Here is a 19,765-nt window from a genome sequence, read left to right as displayed (position 1 = left end):
CTTTTATGACCAGTGGGAAAGAGGGGCACTCAGTCCAGAGGATCATGGGGAAAATGCAGAATCCAGATAATACTAAGGTGGTGGTTTATGGTATACACAGGAACTCCAACAACTTGAAAATGGGCCTTTGGCTACAAGGGAACTTCCCAGCTCTCCATGAGCTTTAGTAGATCCAAAATTTAGTTGTGGCCAGGACATAAGCCATCTTCTCCTCTGGGCACATGAAGAACTAACAGTCAGAGATATGGTCTTTGAAAAAACAAGACAAACTATTCTTCCAGCTTTATCCAGGATGAAACATTCTTCAGATACTAGAAAAACTTTAGCTTGGACTTTAGCTTCAACTGTGTTGAAACCAGGTCAAGCAAAATATGTGGAAACTGCAACCAGGTAGATTCTTAGTGGTGTCAGCAAACTTCTCAGACAATTCAAAGTGGGTGGGTTGGGGGGTGTCAAGGCAGTGGGTGGCAAAGTGGGCTCTCTCTTAACATCAGTCACTTATGTGAATGTGCATAATAGCCAGGCAAATATAACTTAATTCCAAATAGCCTTTTGTGAAAGTTTCCAGATAAAGTTTTAATGGATTATGAGTAATAACAAGACAGAACTGGCCAGAAAGAATAAGGACCTGGAATTAAACTCTGAAAATCACAAGCCGCAGCCATTTAAGATCTAAGTGGATAAGGTATCAAATCCAGACTCTAGTTAAAGCAGGACGGATTAAGCAGCCAAGCAGGGTACAGCACAGGGAGGTCAGGGAGAGAGAGTAGGTCTGGCAAGGAAAAAGGATGTATAACAGAGACTGGACCTGCTGGGTGTGGATGGCAATTTAGTCTCTTAAGTGTCAATAAAGACAAGTCCCAGGACACGCACTTGAGTCTTTCCTAGCAGGACCATTTATTTAAGGTCTAGAGTTCCTCACTTACTTTTTTTTTTTTTTTTTTTTTTAGGAAACGAGCACTATAAACCCAAGATCTCATGTCAGCGCCATCAAGACACTAGTTTTGGAAATGGGGTAGAGACTAGGGAGGAAAGAGAAGGGCCATGAGGTAAGAAGGCAGATACTAGAATGAAATAGGCATATACAACCAGCTTATCTGGATAGACTGGGTAGAACCAGCAAGAGTCAGGGGAGAGATCCATTCTCCCAAATGGAAAACCGATCTTTCACTAGGTTTTAGGAAGTGACCATGTGATTTTATAAGATGACCACAGAATACTTAAAGACATGATGCCATATACATCATGGAAATGCTTGAGCACCTAATGTGTATTATTCCTGAGTATATCCTCATACCATTTCTCCTTTATTAAAACAAAGTAAAGCAAAACAAAAACAAACCAAAGACCAAAAACCCAAATCCAAAATCTCCAACAGTACATGGTCTTCCACGAATCAAGTAAGGGCAGTTGCAGTGCTTGCTCCTAAATCAGTTCAACTGGAAAACCAATTCTCTTACTGCATTCTCTTAATGGAGTGGACTTAACTATCTGACAGAACTAAACACATTTGTGCCTGTTCATTTTTAGGCTGAATAGTGTTAATATCTGAAGAGGTCTTAGAAATAGTCTTATCTGAGGTCTCTGAAGTTCAGAAAGATTAAGTCACTGGTCCAGGTTCTTCAGGCAAACTGCAGCAAAGCAGCCAGAGCACCCTTCCCCATTCCCCAGGTTTTGTTACTTCCAGTATGAGGTCCTTTCTACTCACTCTGTTTTAAGGATGAGATTTTTCACTTAGCCTTAACTAAATTGAGATCTGACTTCGAAAACAAGGAAAGAGGAAAAGAACTATAAAAAATTATCATTGCTGTAGAAACCACAGACTATATATTGATATCTTGGGCCAATAAAGATTAGTATACTATACTTGGGAAGAAGGGGCATCATTAATAAACTGAACAAGAAGAAAAAAAAGGCCGGGCGCGGTGGCTCACGCCTGTAATCCCAGCACTTTGGGAGGCCGAGGCGGGCGGATCACGAGGTCGGGAGATCGAGACCATCCTGGCTAACACGGTGAAACCCCGTCTCTACTAACAATACAAAGAATGAGCCAGGCGCCGTGGCGGGCGCCTATAGTCTCAGCTACTCGGGAGGCTGAGGCGGGAGAATGGCGTGAACCCAGGAGGCGGAGCTTGCAGTGAGCTGAGATAGCACCACTGCACTCCGACCTGGGCGAAAGAGCGAGACTCTGTCTCAAAAAAAAAAAAAAAAAAAAAAAGGAAAAAAAGATATACTTTACAGGACCTCCCAGAGAGAAAATGACAAATCAATGATTCAGCTTTGGTTGGGGGTACAAATGGCAAAGGTCAGAGAGGATGCCAGCCAGTGAAAAGATAAGCCAAGAAAAACCGGGAAGAAACCACAGAGTTCCACTGACATTTCAACTCATCTGACCTCCATTTTAGAATCAGGACGTAGCTTTAGCAGATAGTAACCAAATGGAACTAACATTCTACTGTCCTTAGCCACAAGTTCAATTCATCTGTTGCGAATAAAAACTGTAGGGTTTCCCATGCATACGCTGTTATGTAATACCTGTGCCACTGCTCCAATGTAAGATGTTCGGACATTTTCCTCTAGCAAAGAATTTTACAGTAAAAGGCAGTTTTGTTGTTTCTTTCTTCTTCTTCTTTTTTTTTTGAGATGGAGTCTCACTCTGTCTCCCAGGCGAAATCTAGGCTCACTGCAACCTCCGCCTCCCAGGTTCGGGCGATTCTCCCACCTCAGCCTCCTGAGTAGCCGAGATTATAAGCGCATGCCACCAAGCCCAGCTCATTTTTGTATTTTTAGTAGAGATGGGGTTTCACCATGTTGGCCAGGCTGGTCTTGAGCTCCTGACCTCAAGGGATCTATCCACCTCGGCCTCCCAAAGTGCTGGGATTATAGGTGTGAGTCACCGCTCCCGGCCTTTGTTTTTTTCTAAATGAGAAAAAGCTGTTCAGCTTCTCTTAGAACAGATCACTGATGAATATATTATATTCTGGGGTCTCAGTAAACACTTGACAAAATATTTCTTCCCTCCTCTCACTCTTTCACTGCTATCCACTCCCACATTCATACCAAATTCTTCTAACTCCATGATCTTGAGTCAACAGAAAAACGTTGGCCCGGCGCGGTGGCTCATGCTTGTAATCCCAGCACTTTGGGAGGCCAAGGCGGGCGGATCACGAGGTCAGGACATTGAGACTGTCCTGGCTAACACAGTGAAACCCCATCTCTACTAAAAATACAAAAAATTAGCTGGGTGTGGTTGCAGGCGCCTGTAGTCCCAGCTACTTGGGAGGCTGAGGCAGGAGAATGGCCTGAACCCGGGAGGTGGAGCTTGCAGTGAGCCGAGATCGCGCCACTGCACTCCAGCCTGGGCAACAGAACGAGACTCCATCTAAAAAAAAAACCAAAAAAACAAAAAAAACAGAACAATGTTTGGGAGGCATGGGGTGGGAGGAAATAGTCTATCTTCTCTCAGCTGGAGACCTAAAAAACCCACCATCTAAGAGATGGTCTGTAGGGCCTCTTTTTGATCCTTTCTCTTGAAGGTACTGAATTAAATCAGCATCTAGCCTCTCCTGTAGGTCTGTCTGCCTGCCTGCCTGCCTGCCTGGGAGCTGGAGCTGTATCACTTCACTTTAGGGGTAGAAGATAAAGAAGAGGGGTACATATTGTGGGCCCATTCTTAAGTTTCTGTATTTCATTTTTGCTTTTAAGCCTCATGATATTTTGTCATTTACACCTGAGGTCATTTATATCTTTTTATTTTCTTACTAGCTGGGAAAGTCGTTTATGTTAAATGTTTAGAAGAAACATTAGAAGAAAGTTCTAAACTTCTCTACACTTTGTGGAAAAGTGGGAGTTTTCTCTTGAGTCGACTTTTCCTTTCCCCAAAACCAAAGGTATAAACATATTGCATCAGAAATACTTATACTGCAGAAAAACAGATCAATACTTCTATCAAAAAATATTTCTCTATGAGTTCAATTTCATAAAGTTTAATCATTAGCTTAATGGCAGAATACAGCCTTAACAGCCACTGAATTACACTCTTTTAACACATAAATAAAACCATTATAAATTATGATATAAATAACTGAGACTTCCATCTGTCTCCTCCTGTTTGCCATCCTGGGCACATGAACAATTCACTGCCCAGGAATTGCACAGCACAATGCCTGTTCAGCCCCTATTCCTCTATATACACAGTCATGCACCCTCACAGTTTTTATTACCCCACAGGTTAGCTGGCTAAATTTTCAGGTCCAGACATACAAAAATTACTCAATAGTTAAAGTATAACACCTACAATATGCTGGGTACTGCTTTTACATAGCTTACATTCCAGTGACAACCACTGACAAAGAAGTAACCCATTAACAGATTCAAGGATTTCAAAATGTTGCCTGAAGTTTAATTCTATTCCCATAAAGAAGCTTGTCTACAGAATAAAATGCTAAAATAGCACCTTGATACATAATTCTGGATACTTCCTCTCTACAATAAAACAAAATCATATTTAGATAGTGTCCTTAGAAAAACATTTAAAATTAATGCAGAAGGAACCCAGATATGGAGGTCCCTCATTTTCTATGGGTCAAAACTTCTGAAGAAATGATTTTAGTATTTTAGAAGGTGAGAAATCTTCCAAATAAACTTCTTTATAAGAGAGGGACTTTTCCAGACTCATTCATAATAGGTTATTTCAATTACAGTCATATCTTAATCATATCTGGGTGCACTGTTCATGGCAAAAATGGTTTTCAGTGTGGACAGACTTTTTATACACATGAGGCTCTGGAATTACTACATAGCAATTTAGTGTCTCATCTCCCTAACTACATTAAACTGTAAGCATTCACAAAGTACATGCCAGTCTTCTGCTTCATTCTGAGCATACAGGAAGTACATCATCAATGTTACATGATGAGTGGACAGATGGATTAAAGCATCTTATTACCCACTTAGTACCAAAAGCTATGTGAGAGAAACGGCGTTTTCTGAATCTAATGCTTTGTAAACAGCTAGGACAAACTATTAAGCTATATACCAAGTTCTCTCAGTTTGTAGTATTTTCTTTTTTAGGCTAATCGTATACTCTTCTGTAAAATTTCTTGCCATTCTATGCCATAATTTGGATCTATAATGGTATTTAACTTAGCATGTGTAAAGTGATGTTAATAGTTATAAACATAGGCTTTGGAGTCAGAGAGACTGGGATAAGACAGAGACTCTACTACTTACTAGCTGGGGGGCCTTAGTCAAATTGCTGATTTCCTGATCTGCAAAAACTATCTCATAGGGTGGTATGACGATTAAGGGAGAGAATGTGCTAATGCTTAGCACAGGGTCCAGCACATAGTGAGTGCTCAACAAATGGTAGTAGTTATATTTCTGTTGTATATGGTTTCCCAAACAGATTCTGTTGACTTAAGTATATGAGTTATATGATTTCTGCTTGCCCCATACCACCTAACACTTTATATTTAGCAAAGGCTTAATAGATATTTGCTTAATAAAGTGAACTAGATTTTTTTTTCTCTCAAGCATAGTGAAAAATCTTATTCAGACAACTTTGCTAACCAATACACAGAACCCAGTTAAGATTTCCAATCATAACCCAAAGCCATAGTTTTAATCTAATTTTTCTAGGGTCTGTCACATGCCAAAATCATTCAAACAAGGGACTCAGTATGTAGGAAAGTATCCAGTGACAATGTCTACTGGCTTTCTTCAGAATTGATTGATAATTGATAATGCCTTTCTTCAGAAAGTCAGACAACTAGCTTCTCCCTCTTCTGGTCAGGGCCCTGTTTCTTTCTATATGCCAGTACACACAGGCATATGCGAAGTTTGGTATTTCACCAAACTGGTTTATGAGAGTTTCTATTTAGGCCGGTGGGGGGTGGCTCACACCTGTAATCCCAGCACTTTGGGAGGCCGAGGCGGGTGGATCACAAAGTCAGGAGTTCAAGACCTTCCTGGCCAACATAGTGAAAACCCCGTCTCTACTTAAAATACAAAAAATTAGCCGGGCATGGTGGCGGGCACCTGTAATCTCAGCTACTTGGGAGGCTGAGGCAGGAGATTCGCTTGAACCCAGGAGACGGAGGCTGCAGTGAGCCAAGATCGTGCCACAGCACTCCAGCCTGGGCGACAGTGCGAGACCCTGTCTCAAAAAAAAAAAAAAAAAAGTGTTTATAGTTAGCTATGCAGTATTAGCACAGGGTGGGCAAACTTTTTCTGTAAGGGCCAAGCAGTAAATATTTTAGACTTTGTGGGACATACAATTCTGTCACAACTACTCAACTTGCCTTGGTAGTGCAAAACAGTCAAAAGTCAACACATAAACCAACAAGGTCGTACGGCAATATAACTTTACGGACATAAACTTGAATTTAATTTCCTTTTCATATGTCAGAAAATATTCTTCTTTTAATTCCCCCAACCATCAAAAAATGCAAAAAAAATTTTATCTTGCAAGCTACAAAATTATAATGTAGGTAACAGTACCCACAGGTTGTAGTTTACCAACCCCTATGCTAGCACTTTAATCATAGGAAAGAGCACAACAACAATCCCTGATTCTTATTACAATCCTAATCTTTTCAAGTTCTACTATTCCATACATATTTAATTATTCCAAACATTTCATTCATTTCCAGAAAGAATGTTCTTGAAAATCCAACTAAGTCACAACATTTAGATTTACAGATCGAATAAAGATATTTTAGCCCATTTCTTGGTGTATATAACCTCTGTCTTTTAACTAGATAATAAACAATAAACCAACTTCTCCATCATACTTTCAATGGCTTAAGCAAAGGACATACCACAAATAGTATAACACTCAATTTTATATCTCCATTTAATGAAACTATGAAATAAAAATTCGTCATTTTATAAATACCTCTATATATACACAGCATTATCACTCCCAGGTTTGCTTCTTTCAGTATGTTGAAGGCCAAAGGTCTCAATACTGTGGGCAAGTGGCAAAACCTGGTCTTGTCATGGTTATTTCTTTAAAAATACTTACCATTGTGAATGAATGTTGCAAAATTCTTTGGTGGATTTAAGAAGGTAACTAACAACTTAACCACAGTTTGAGGCAAGGAATTATGAATTCCGAATGAATTTGTTGCTATTCAGTAGCAGAGCCAAGTCCTGAAGGGTGCTACTTCTGTGGTACCATGGAAAACCTTCAAAATGTACAAGGTATTTGTTTCAACATGCAGGCTAAGGCTTAGAAATAATCCCTTGCATCTGCCTGATTTCATGGTAGAGAAAAATACAAAATTTTGATGCTGTGCCTTTTAAATGCCCATTTAGAATCATTAAACTTTGCAAAACATTTAACAATATAAATTCACGGTACATTTATACTGTTACCCAGAAGATCAACTAGTAATAAATAAAAATGTTCAAAGTGAATGCATGCTCAGCAATCTTTTTTTTTGTGACAGGGTTTCGCTCTGTCACCTAGGCTGTAGTGCAGTAGTACAGTGGTGTGACAGTGTGATCACGGCTCACTGCAGCCTCGACCTTCTGGGCTCAAGTGAACCTCCCACTTCAGCCTCCCAAATAGCTGGGACCACAGGTGCATGCCACCAGGCCTGGATAATTTTTGTATTTTTTTTTGTAGAGACGGAGTTTCGCTATGTTGCCCAAGCTGGTATCGAACTCCTGAGCTAAAGCAATCCTCCCACCTAAGCCTCCCAAAGTGCTAGAATTACAGGCGTGAGCCACCATGCCCAGCCAGCAATCTTTAGAGATAGCAGAAAGATATTAAGATTGACCTAAATTTACAAATATGCTTTAAAATCTTACAGCATTGAAAATACAGAAAAAATTACATTGGTTCAAAATGTGAACATATATTTTGGGGATATGGTTTTGTATGAATGACTCTGAAGAAATGACATCCATGACAACCATAAGCAGTGATACTTAGGTGATGAAAGTTAGGTAGATTTTGGCCTCCTTACCTTTCTTAAGACATCTATTATCTAAGATTTTAACCAATAATTAATACACTTTGGAGGGCATGCTATGACAATAGTTTTAAAAATTAGTATTTTAAATTTTAGAATAAAATTATAAACAAGACAATTTGTTATCAAGAAATACTCTACAGAAAGAGCCTATGTTTCTAAAACATAACTTCTTTTACTGGAATAAGTTTTAGAAACTTATAGCATAAAATAACTTTCTTCATTGCAAACCTCTTATTTACACCTTCAATGTTGGTCATCTTTTAATATACTTAAAAATATATATTTTTAATCTCCCAATGAATTACTTAGATATTCTAATAAATGCTTCCATTTATTGAGCACCTATTATATGGCAGACACTGTGCTAAATATTTTAAGTACATTATATCACGTATTTACAATGATCTGCAGTTGTAACTTCCTTTGCTAGGAAAAAGAGGATAGAAGACAAATTCTTGTTCTTTGCTTTCCTTTTTTCTTCTGCCTACACTTCTCAAAAAAATTTTTTTTTTAATCTCATTCTTGGCTTTCTTCACATGTCATATAAAGCCACTGTGATCGGACAACTTTTTTTCCTTCAAGGAACAAAAACTTAAGAGTTCATGTTTTCAATTCTTGAAAATGTAACATGAAAAGCATTTAGAAAGTATTTAAAGTAACCAAAAATTAAGCTATTAAATTCCAAATTGAGTCAAGGATAGCTCCATAGATAAACATGTCCATTTTAATGGGTTCTAAATACTCCTCTGAGACCTCAGCAAATTCTTACTGGTCATTCCTTACTTTTCTCTGACTTATTGAGGTTTTATTATAAATGCTGAGGTTTAAGGCTATGCCTTGTTGATCTTTATCTCCCCTCCCTGCCTCTCCTTCCCTCCACCCAGTGGGCAATATTATACAATGCAGGTAGTTCAATCAGTCTATGCAGAATTGAGTAACTGATCTTAAAAATCAGACACTAATTGGAAAAATACTTTATATCAGTATATATAACCTTGCAAATAGGTTGATTTCCTGAAAGGTTAATTTCTATAAACCAAATCATACTTTTATCCTTAGAAAACTTGGTCCAGATTCACACGTGTGAATGACATAAACTTTTAAAAAGTCATACATTTAGAAAGATAAAAACTCTATATGTTCTAATTAAGAAATAATGGTCAAAATTATTTTGAAATGAAGCAAGTACAATACCATAAAACATGTTTTCTTTGATCTATAGCCAAGGAAGCAGAAGACAAGCCCTCAGGATTGCCTGTCTCTTCAAAAAATGGGAATTTCCTGCATTTTTCTCTATGCTAAGTATAATAGTGAAACCCCTGACTATATGACCAGATGTATATTTTCTCCATTTCAAATTTCCTGTCTTTACACACAAGACAGAATTGCTAGTGAGGTTAGGAAAGTTCCTAATGCAGACAGGAGCATATAAGATAATGGGTGCTTAATAATGCAATATTGCTCATTCATCCATTTGTCTGTGTGTTCATTTTTTTCATTCACTGATCCATCAATTATTTATTAAGTGTCAACTATGCACAGACAGTGTTGTAGATGCTGGGAATACATTAATGAACAAAACACAAATAAATCCCTGCCCTCATGGAGCTTACATTCTAGTTCCTCAAAAGAAATCTCCAGCTAAAATATAAGTATTCAAATTTAAGCAGAAAACTTTCCCCAAGGCTCCATTAATCAGGTGCCCCAGGGGAATGAAGGTTACAATACGTACTTAACATTTGCAATGTGTTTACTTTCATCAAAAATAAAACCAACATCCTGGTTAGTATACCAATTTCCTTCAATTTAATTTACACTTTACTTCTAACTTCCCTTAATTTTCACTAACATTTCTAACAAGTTCTACTAGTTACTTGAAGAGTAAGAGAGAGATAATCCTTTTTCAACTTCCAACTCAATTGGTGATCGATAGGTCCTAATCAAGTGATGGTCTTCATAACAGCAATTATTTGTCATAGAAGAATCTATCTCAAAATTACAGGATTGTTTGCCACTGCTGCCTCTTGTGACTTAACCATTGACTGGGGATGCCAGTACCTGAAATAGTTTGTTGATCTATTTTGCTTTGTATCTTAACTTCTTCCATTTTTAATATCCCATTAACTGGACTTCTGCTTCCTAATCAGCATTAATATATGGTAAAGGCTATCATTAGAAACTAGATTTTCCCTTTGGCACAGACGAGAGCTAATTTTTACTTGGCATTGCTGTCATTGCAGTTACTGCTAATGTGTTCTGGACCCTTCTTCCACTGAGCTCTCAATTCCTGCCTATGCTCTTACTCTCTCTAACCAAAATCCATTCAGAGTCAGGATCAATTATTACAGGTAACGTGAATTCTTCTAAGTTTAACATGGCCAGGCCACAACTGTTGCCAGGCTCAGTGATCCTCCATCTTTTCTGGGGCTTCTTCTCCCTCTTCATGTCACAGTCAATGGTAGTATTTTTCACTCTCACCTGCACAACTCTTTCCACCAGCACCACCCTCCTTCACTCTAGCTGACAGGACACCACAATAAATTAAGAAATTTTCAAGTATGCCATAGAGTAATAAAGGATGCAACACTCGGAATTAGAATACCAATTTTGCTCCATGCAGGATAAAGGTCCAAACAAATTAAAGAAAAAGTCACTCTGTGTATGATTTCTGCATTTTCATTTCTATATTTATTCAACAAATATTTATTGAGTGCTTATTAAGTTCCAGGGAATGTTATACAGTTGGTTTATTTTAGTGGGAATACACCAACACTGCTTCAAAGCAGGGGTGGTAAATCTCTGATCTACAGGTCACATTCCATCTTCAGCTTAATATTCTCTGGCCCAAAGAGAAGGTATCAAGAAATGAAAACACAGCAGACCTTTAGAAGTCTTTAGAAGCAGTAAAAGAGACACATTTATATGAAGAGAGGCCAGTGTCCTTCTCCTTTACTACTGTATATACCTCTCATTGTCTCTACTTTGCTCTTATTTTTTCTTCTTCACTCTGCCTCCTTCCTTAACTGGCCATAATAGGGCACTAGGATACATATTATTTACCGAATGTATTGAATTATGTTCCCATTTTTAATTTAAATGGCAGACCAACTGAACATTTCATGTTTTTCTCCTGAAACAAACAAACTTTTTGTTGGTTTTTGAGGGGGAGAAGTAGGGATTGGGGGAAGTAGATCTACAGTCCTTTAAATTTCTTTCAGAGATTCTCCACTCATTAACTCAGTTTCTCTACTTATTGACTCAGTTAACTGAAATTCCATCTTGGCAAGCATAAACATTGCATTTAAAAAAAATCAAACAATAAACATTGTACTTTAAGGATCTACACAAAAAATACAGTCAAGTTCGTAAGACATAAGTGTAAACAAGAAATAGATATTTCATGGAGAAAGTAAATAAAACTCTACCCAAATAATTATTTCAACAACAAAAAAGGAAATAATGCACTCAAAAGAAAAGTGCTACTATTTATCATTTTTTATACACTGAAAATAAAATTTTTCCACGCCTATGGCCAGTCTTCAAGTAGATTTTATCACAAAATTACTTTATAGTTTCCATTTTACAATTTATCTCTTTAGTAGTTACTATGAACTGTAAATTATTCAAACACTTAATTTCCCAGAAATTAAATATCTTCCTTAAAATGCTATATAAGCCCCATTACATAATATCACAGTATCTTTGCTTTACCACACAAAAAACTATAATTAATAATTATAACTTTTTATTTGTCATCTTTCTACAGAAACGATCAGGAGTTAGCCTTACCAGGAAATTATACACATTATGAATACAAGTTTTAATAGACTACTGATTAGACTGTCATGTTGCAAGTATTTCTAAAACATGATATCACAAATTAAGCCATTAATTCCAAAACAATAGTTTATTAACAAAAAAGTACAAAGTAGTACAAATGGACATCCTATTTCCCATTGTGGTCCATCTGTCTATCTACCTTTCAGTCCATGAGATGGGTTTTTAGAGCTTTAAGAATGGGTAAAATACTTCTCCTGTTTCTAATGGGCCCTAATAACCATCCCAAACCAAATAATTGTGTATTTAAGTTATACAGTCGAATTTTTAAAAAATGTTCAAATCTATTGTTATAAAAGCCTCTCCCCTTGCAATACACCAACGTACCCAAACTGAACATCGGCGTCAACATCCATAAATCATATATATATCATATCACTAGTATGTTTGCTTTGAAATAACAGTTTATAAATGAAAACTTAGATGTACCGAAAATGATTTTCATAGGGATACACTAAAAATACTTCAAGTCAAAATATCTTGTTAACTGAAATAAAGTGAGGTACATGGAAACATTCAATTTATTAGTTGTGCTTTTTGCATTGATTTTAAATCAAAGCTACTCACACATCGAATCTTATTGCTATTACTTCAGTTTCTTCAAGAAATGGTTCCTTTTCAAGTTATTTCAACAAATGTAAGGTTGTTCCATACTCCTCTTTCTACAGGTCTGAAGAACTTCTCTGAATCATGGTAAACTCTAATACTTTGTGATTTCTCTCACAGTGCTCCTTAAAATACTAATGCAGATGGGGAGATTTAGTAAATCATCATGTTCAGTAAATAATGACTAATTTGCTCTTTCTGCTATGGCTCCTCAAGACAGAACATGTGGTTTTGCTCTCTGATGGTCTTGAAAGCCTTGTGTAGAATTTATTAGGTTATACATGTTTTTGAGTGGTAAGTTCCAGCTTTTTGGTTTGTGGAAGGAGCCAAGTCAGAGCTTGCTTACCACCATACTCCTCACCTAGAAGTATTCTCATCAAGAACATGAGTTCAGTGTTAGACTAGGCTTTAGTAACATAAGGGTGCTATACCAGTGCATACATTTTCTGGGGAGCTGGAAAATTCAGATGACCACTCACTAAACATAAAATCATCATTCCACAAAGATTTTATTCACATTAAACTTGCACAGTAGCAAAAAAAAAATCAAAACATAAAACTAAGCCACATATCAAAGAACAATATACAATAGAGATTTGAATTTCTCAATAGCATTGGAAGGTATTTCCATAAATAACATTTACAATTCTAATGTTAGGACTTTCAAGGTGCCTGAAGCTTCACAGTGCTAGAATTGATTTTTATCAGAACACATGCAAAAATGTGCAACATAATAATTCATATTAATGACACACAAAAAAAGCACGCCAGTTATTTGTCATTCCAGCACGGCCATGCCACTCTATGTTCTAAAAACAAACAAACAACCCCCCAAATCCGGGTCCCATTCATTCTTCAATTATGCCTTTAGTCACTCTGCTTTATTATATTCAAACAGTCACTGTTAGTGCTCTTCACCACGACTTTCAGGTTGACGTCACTCCCTGCCTGCTGGCTGTCAGGACTGGGGGACGCCCCTCTCCCAGACTCACCTTCTTCCGGATGTCTTCATCATTTGCTCCAAGAGAGGCATAGAGCTTGAATGCAGCCTGGCGGAGTTCGTGAGCATGTTTTAAATCATGATCAAGCTATGGGGGAAAAAAGGATATGTTCCAACTTAGTCCATAAATTAAACTTTCAATAACATTAACTGAGTTGAAGAAAAAAAAAGTTAACAACTTTTAGATTTTAGTGAATTTCCCAGTCATTAACTACATTTCCCAGTTATTTTTGGATTCTGTTCACATAGCACTGAGCCCTTGCAGTGTTCGTATCAATGTGACCTAAAATGCACACAGTATGCTTCTATCTAAAAGTGAACACTACATTTGACACTGATATATGAAAAACCATTGTGAATCTCTGACTCCGAAAAATTCAGTGTTCCTAAATGGTAGCTTTAGTGGCACTAATGCTTGCTTGCAGCAGCTCTTTGAAATGTTCTCCTTCAAAAGAAGGCACACCTAAGACTTCTCTAGCCCCAGACTACAGCTGATAACCTGAATGATATCACAACAATGTCTTTAGAAGGGTTCCCTTAATTTTCTGAAACATTAAGAGTAGTGCTGGCCTAATTTTGGCATTTAAAAAGCTTTTAGAGGCCGGGCGCGGTGGCTCACGCCTGTAATCCCAGCACTTTGGGAGGCTGAGCGGACGGATCACGAGGTCAGGAGATCGAGACCATCCTGGCTAACACGGTAAAACACTGTCTCTACTAAAAATACAAAAAAATGAGCTGGGCGTGGTGGCAGGCGCCTGTAGTCCCAGCTAACTTGGGAGGCTGAGGCGGAAGAATGGTGTGAACCCGGGAGGCAGAGGTTGTAGTGAGTCAAGATCGCGCCACTGCACTCCAGCCTGGGCAACAGAGCGAGACTCTGTCTCAAAAATAAATAAATAAATAAATAAAAATAAGCGTTTAGAAACAGAGAAACCACTGTGAAAATGCTTAACAAACTGTATACTATGGTAACCATTATTATCTATTACAGTTATCTGAGATTTATGTTGGGTATGGGTTTTTTCAAGAACATTATCAAAATTATCAGCATGAAGCAATTAATGGTATCTTTAAACATGCATAACTAATTATCAACTCTTCTATAAACTTGATCACCAAACTACTGTAAAAATAAAACAGAAGCATATTTTTAGGATACTTTCAATGACTGACTATGACCAAGTAACTACACTAAGTCTACCAACAATATAAATAACCTCGTAACTAAAAGCCTTAATGTAATCATCCAAATGAATATCACTTTTCCCAAAGAAGTTACTTTGGAAAGGTTCACTCATCCAATGATGTAGGTGTTGTTCATAACATTCTGAGACCCTCTTTTGAAACTTCCTAAAGAGCTAAGTGGTATTATTAGCTAGAAAACACTGACAGTGGTATAGCTTGATCAATGATGAGAATTTTAGTTGTCACTGACTGTGTGTGAAGATGGAGAAATTCAGTTGGGTAATATAACGTAGGTAACAAAAAATTCCACAGAAAGCAAAAGACAATATATATATTTTACATATATATATATATAATTTGGGGTGGCTCTGAAGGCAATTCTTAATAGTTCCAAAACTTCTGTTCAAAGCAGACACTGATGGATTATAGGAAGAACTTCCCAACAGAGAATACTCACTTTGATAAGTTCTGAAAGTATCTACTCTTAAAGTCTTAACTACGTTCTAGTCATAAATTAAGATATAATACTGACTTGAACTAATATATCATGAAAATCACAAATTTATTAACATGTGAAGATTTCTCTTTATGGGTCTAGTGTCTATACTTTTCGGGTCAGAAACCTTTGGATAATCCATCATCAAAAATAAAGATGACAAAACAAACTATTACTCAAGTTTGGTATTAGGATGTCATTTTTAAGGATTATTGTTGCTACAGTTTTACTCTGATGGAAATGTTAGTTTTAACAGAAGGGATAATCTACATACTAGTTAAATGATTTGCATATGCACAGGCTACATGTTCTTAAAATTGTTTCCTTACTCTCATGGCCATCAAAACATTTTATCTGCCTTCCTGGGGTGGTCAACTCAGGGCGTTCATGAGGCAGTAGCTAAGGGTTGCTCATGTATCTTTGTATTGGTAAGATACAGTGTCAGTGTGAAAAAATGACCAGAAGGAAAACAGACAAGGCAACTGGTTAAATGTATGTAACCCATCACCTCTACTGGAAAAACACGACTACTGAAAGAAGAGCAGACACATAAGTTTAATATCCAGAGGGTAGAGTACATTACTAATACAAATACCAGTGAAGGTTATTTTAGGCCTCTTCTTAAGACAGAGTAAAGATATACCCTTAATAGTTTGCTTTATTTTCAAAGTTAATGCCAAATGAACAACTGCCAGCCAAATGAGGTTTTTTGAAACTCAAAAGCATGAGGGAGAGGTCAAAAGGAGAATAGTTACCATTGGAACCACTGGCATGAAAAATACAGTTACATTCATGAAACAGTACTGGCTACTAATTAAGAGGCAATGTTCTCTCTACCATGACCTCCTTGAATAAACTTTCTCTTACAGAACATTCATCTCCTATGCTTAAAAAAACGGATAGGGCAAACAGGCTGATGCAACAAGTCAAAATAAATACCGATCTATTCTAAGGAACTTAGGTTTTCAGAAAAAGCACAATTTGGCCTTTTTGGTCCCAAATTCGAGATTAAATGATGCTTTAGCCGTCACTAGCAGGCCCAAAGCACAGTATGAAACTGGAAAAAAGAGAAGATAGGGAAAGGTAACAAAATAGAAAGACTGTGGTGGAAAGTAACACGGGACAACTTAGTCTCCTGTAACAAAAAGATTACTCCTGACCTAAAGAATGAGAATATAACAACAGAGATGATTCCATGACCAAGAATAAGATTATACAGTTACATCAATACCCAGCTTGGAGAATCCACTACTTTTGAGGTTTAGTTGGGGAGTTAGGATGCAATTTTCTTTATTGCTTATTTCCTCAGTAAAAACTTTCTGACAATAAACATTAAATAACTTGGATTCAAAAACTCACAAAGCAATATTATCTATGTTACCAAAGATAAAAGATCCTTTATTTAAAAGGGCTTTAAGCTGTAGTTATCAATTCATTCAAAACTCTGAACAATAAGAAAAACTTTATAAAAATCTCCCTTGAGCTGCTAAAAAAGGAAAATAACATACCCTTTTAATATCAGTGATGGCACTCACTGAGCTGGGATACTTGAAATAATCAGCAAGCATGGCAATGAGGTGATCAGTTATACTAGCGATTCTCTGTAGCTCAACATCTGGTTCAATCAGATAGGCAAGTGTCTCAGCTCCTTCAACTCTCTCCTCTAGTAATCTCTCCTTACTGCACATTCGAACCAAACAAGGTAATGTCTGAAAGGTAGTGAGATTAATTATTTGCTTTTTGGTAAAGGTAAAAGCTTAAGCATATAGTGACTGAATCAACTCAATAGCTTTTATCAGGAGTAATGTTTATGATCAAATATTTCCTTTACTGACTTCCAGAGAATAAAAGATTTTTTTAAAATGCAAAAACAAGCAAAATTCAGTACAGATTAATAATTTGTACTGGCACACTAAACTCTATTCATACGTCAAAGTATATTAATACAAATTCTAATTAGGCTTTTGGGACCGATAAGACAAGTTTTATTGTACAACTTTGTAAATGACACTTAAGAATCCCTAACAAATCATGTCTGATGGTTCTGCCCCATCTATCTATTTATTTACCTAAAAGAGATCCAGCAGTTTAATCAGGAATGATTGTGCCTTAGGAAAAGTATGCTATCTCTTCATTAGTGAGTAATATCATTTATTTTTTGGTTTGGGGAGTCATACCTACAGTTGCCAAAACAAAACACAGCTTTAAAACTGCAGTGATCTTACCATTACTCAGATTCCACCAGTTCTACTATAATGCAAGTGAAATATATCACAGTTGCTAGGTTTTCCCAATAACTTGCTGGAATTAGCAGTGGTATCCATGAGTCCAATTTTACTTCTGAGGTCCCTCAAAAATCTTGGCACTGGTTTGGTAACTTATCTACATTAGGTTCTCAATAAAAATATTACAGACATTTACTATTTCTTTTTCTTTTTCTTTTTTTTTTTTTTTTTTTTTGTTGCCCAGGCTGGAGTGCAATGGCGCAATCTCGGCTCACTGCAACCTCTGCCTCCTGGATTCAAGCAATTCTCCTGCCTCAGCCTTCTGAGTAGCTGAGTAGCGGATTACAGACGCCCACCACCACTCCTGGCTAATTTTTGTATTTTTAGTAGAGACAGGGATTCACCAGGTTGGCCAGGCTGGTCTTGAATGACATTTACTATTTCTAAGCCTGACGGATCCACTTGAAAGGACAATGTGGAAGTACAAATTGAAATGTTATCATTATAGAAAGTCTTCCTCAAATACTGCAGGCAATTGTGCTTTGCTCTTTTATATATAATAAGTTCCCATTATATCTTTTACCACAGAGCTTGGCACTTCATCGTTCACTACTAATTTCCTATTAGGCCAGTAGAAGCTTTAAAATTCAATCCTAGGTTTCCAAGGGGAAGGCCCTATTCTTTCTTCCCTAACATTACTAGTTACTAATATTTATTGATACCATAAATTCATGAATTATTTAATCTAATGCTCATGACTACTACATGAAGAATATACTACTAACATTTTACCAATGCAGAAAAAGAGGAAGGTTAGAGAAGTAAATAAATCAGATAATTGCTATGGAAGTCCGTGGCACTCTATGCAGAGTTGTTTACTTAGGGAGTGTTCAGATCTCATTAAATTAATTCTCTTCCCCAAAGACTAAAGCAAATATTAGTCTTCTTTGTGCTCTTTTATCCTTGGGATCACCTTTTGAACAATGATAATGTGAGATCTCATATTTATAAAATGATACATCATCAATTTATTTATACTTAATTTTTTATAGCTAATAAGACATTTTAATGTATTTAATATATTGTTATCCTCACAATAACCCTGTGCATAGATGAGCAGGAATTATTGCTTCAATTTTCATAATCTGGAGTCCGAGGCATCAAAAGAATAAAGGATGTACAGTCACAGGTGGGAGTGCTAAAACCAGAATCCAGGTTTTAGGACTTTTAGGGCTGGTCTTTTCTCCAGGTTTTTTTAAATTCAAGTTGTATATGACATATCACAATGACAGTGCTTGTTTTCATGTGTTATCTACTTATTCTCTTTCATTATACCTTTTGATTATCAGCTATGAGAATGATATAAAGTCTTTTTCTGCAAAAGTGGCAAATCGTCTGCCTCTAAAACTGTAATACAAATTTAATGACAATCAAGAACGAAATATATTTTCTATTTCACCTGAACTGTACACTTTTACAATTTCCACATCCTCCTAATTACCATAAAATCACAGGCTGTGACAATGAAATAATTATTTCACGCTAACTTTCGAAACACATCTAAAATCAATTTTTAAAAACTATATGACATCCACTGAAAAGAAAGCATGGTCTTTCAATATTATTCTACGCTATGCACATACATCATAATGATAAATGTGTAAAATGAAATATGAATATCAATACTGATATTTAACACATAACTGGATAATTTTCACATTTTAAAGATAATTAATTAGCTTACCTTTAATACAATACAGTTATCATCTGTCCGAATTGCTCCAGCTCTACACATGTAAGTTAAACTGGAATAAGACAGCAGAAAGTAAGTTTTTGCTTGGAGTTTAAAGTTTTAAATGAAAAATTATTTGCCTTTAAGATTTTTATTAAAAAATCGAAAACCAAATAATATCACTTATCTTGAGGGTGAAGATATTTTGACAATTCGCTTTTCGGAGGTTCAGTCAATTTAACAGTCAAAGAAAACTAACTGACAAATACAGATGGTAAGCCAGATATTTAAAAAAAACAAAACGAAACAAAAACCTACCAAATAGTTTTAAAAATAAATAACCTAATGATGGACACATTTTAAGGCTAGGTGCTGGGCACATGTTGTATTCTTTATACTTCAGAATTTTCCATAATAAAAAGGGAAAAATGTTCAAAATGAAACATAAGATTAACACATTATCTCAGTTTAAATGAAGTTAAGTTGGAATATTCTAACTCCAAATGCCGTAGAAGTATCACAGAAGAGGCATTTAACTTGTAACACAGCTATCCATCAGAAATGAACTATTCAGAGGTTAACAGCAGTGGCTTTGGGAACGAGTCAATAATTTGGTTCTACTAAAAAACAATTATAAGCTGCCTTTGAATAAGAATATAATTAATTTGTATTCCCTAGGCAGGCGCTGAACATTAAGCGCTT

General features: G+C 36.5%; 1 protein-coding gene across 8 annotated transcripts in view; it reads right to left on the bottom strand.

The window, feature by feature from the left end:
• The window catches only part of ARMC8 (armadillo repeat containing 8), a 110,632-nt gene that overhangs the window by 39,399 nt on the left and 51,468 nt on the right, over positions 1 to 19,765 (bottom strand). For 7 of the 8 annotated variants that reach the window (XM_063662205.1, XM_054480745.2, XM_054480749.2 and 4 more), the window contains 3 exons: positions 19,076 to 19,136; positions 16,615 to 16,815; positions 13,421 to 13,516 (listed from right to left, as the gene is read on the bottom strand). In XM_063662205.1, coding sequence (XP_063518275.1) covers positions 13,421 to 13,516; positions 16,615 to 16,815; positions 19,076 to 19,136 — 358 coding nt within the window. The remainder of the gene's footprint in view (positions 1 to 13,420; positions 13,517 to 16,614; positions 16,816 to 19,075; positions 19,137 to 19,765) is intronic. The other variant, XM_063662207.1, reaches the window with a different exon arrangement.

The sequence above is a fragment of the Pongo pygmaeus genome, chromosome 2 (assembly GCF_028885625.2).
Source record: "Pongo pygmaeus isolate AG05252 chromosome 2, NHGRI_mPonPyg2-v2.0_pri, whole genome shotgun sequence".
Classification (NCBI taxonomy): Eukaryota; Metazoa; Chordata; class Mammalia; order Primates; family Hominidae; genus Pongo; species Pongo pygmaeus.
Note: the sequence above shows the minus strand (reverse complement) of the source record. Positions and strands in the feature narration are given on the sequence as shown.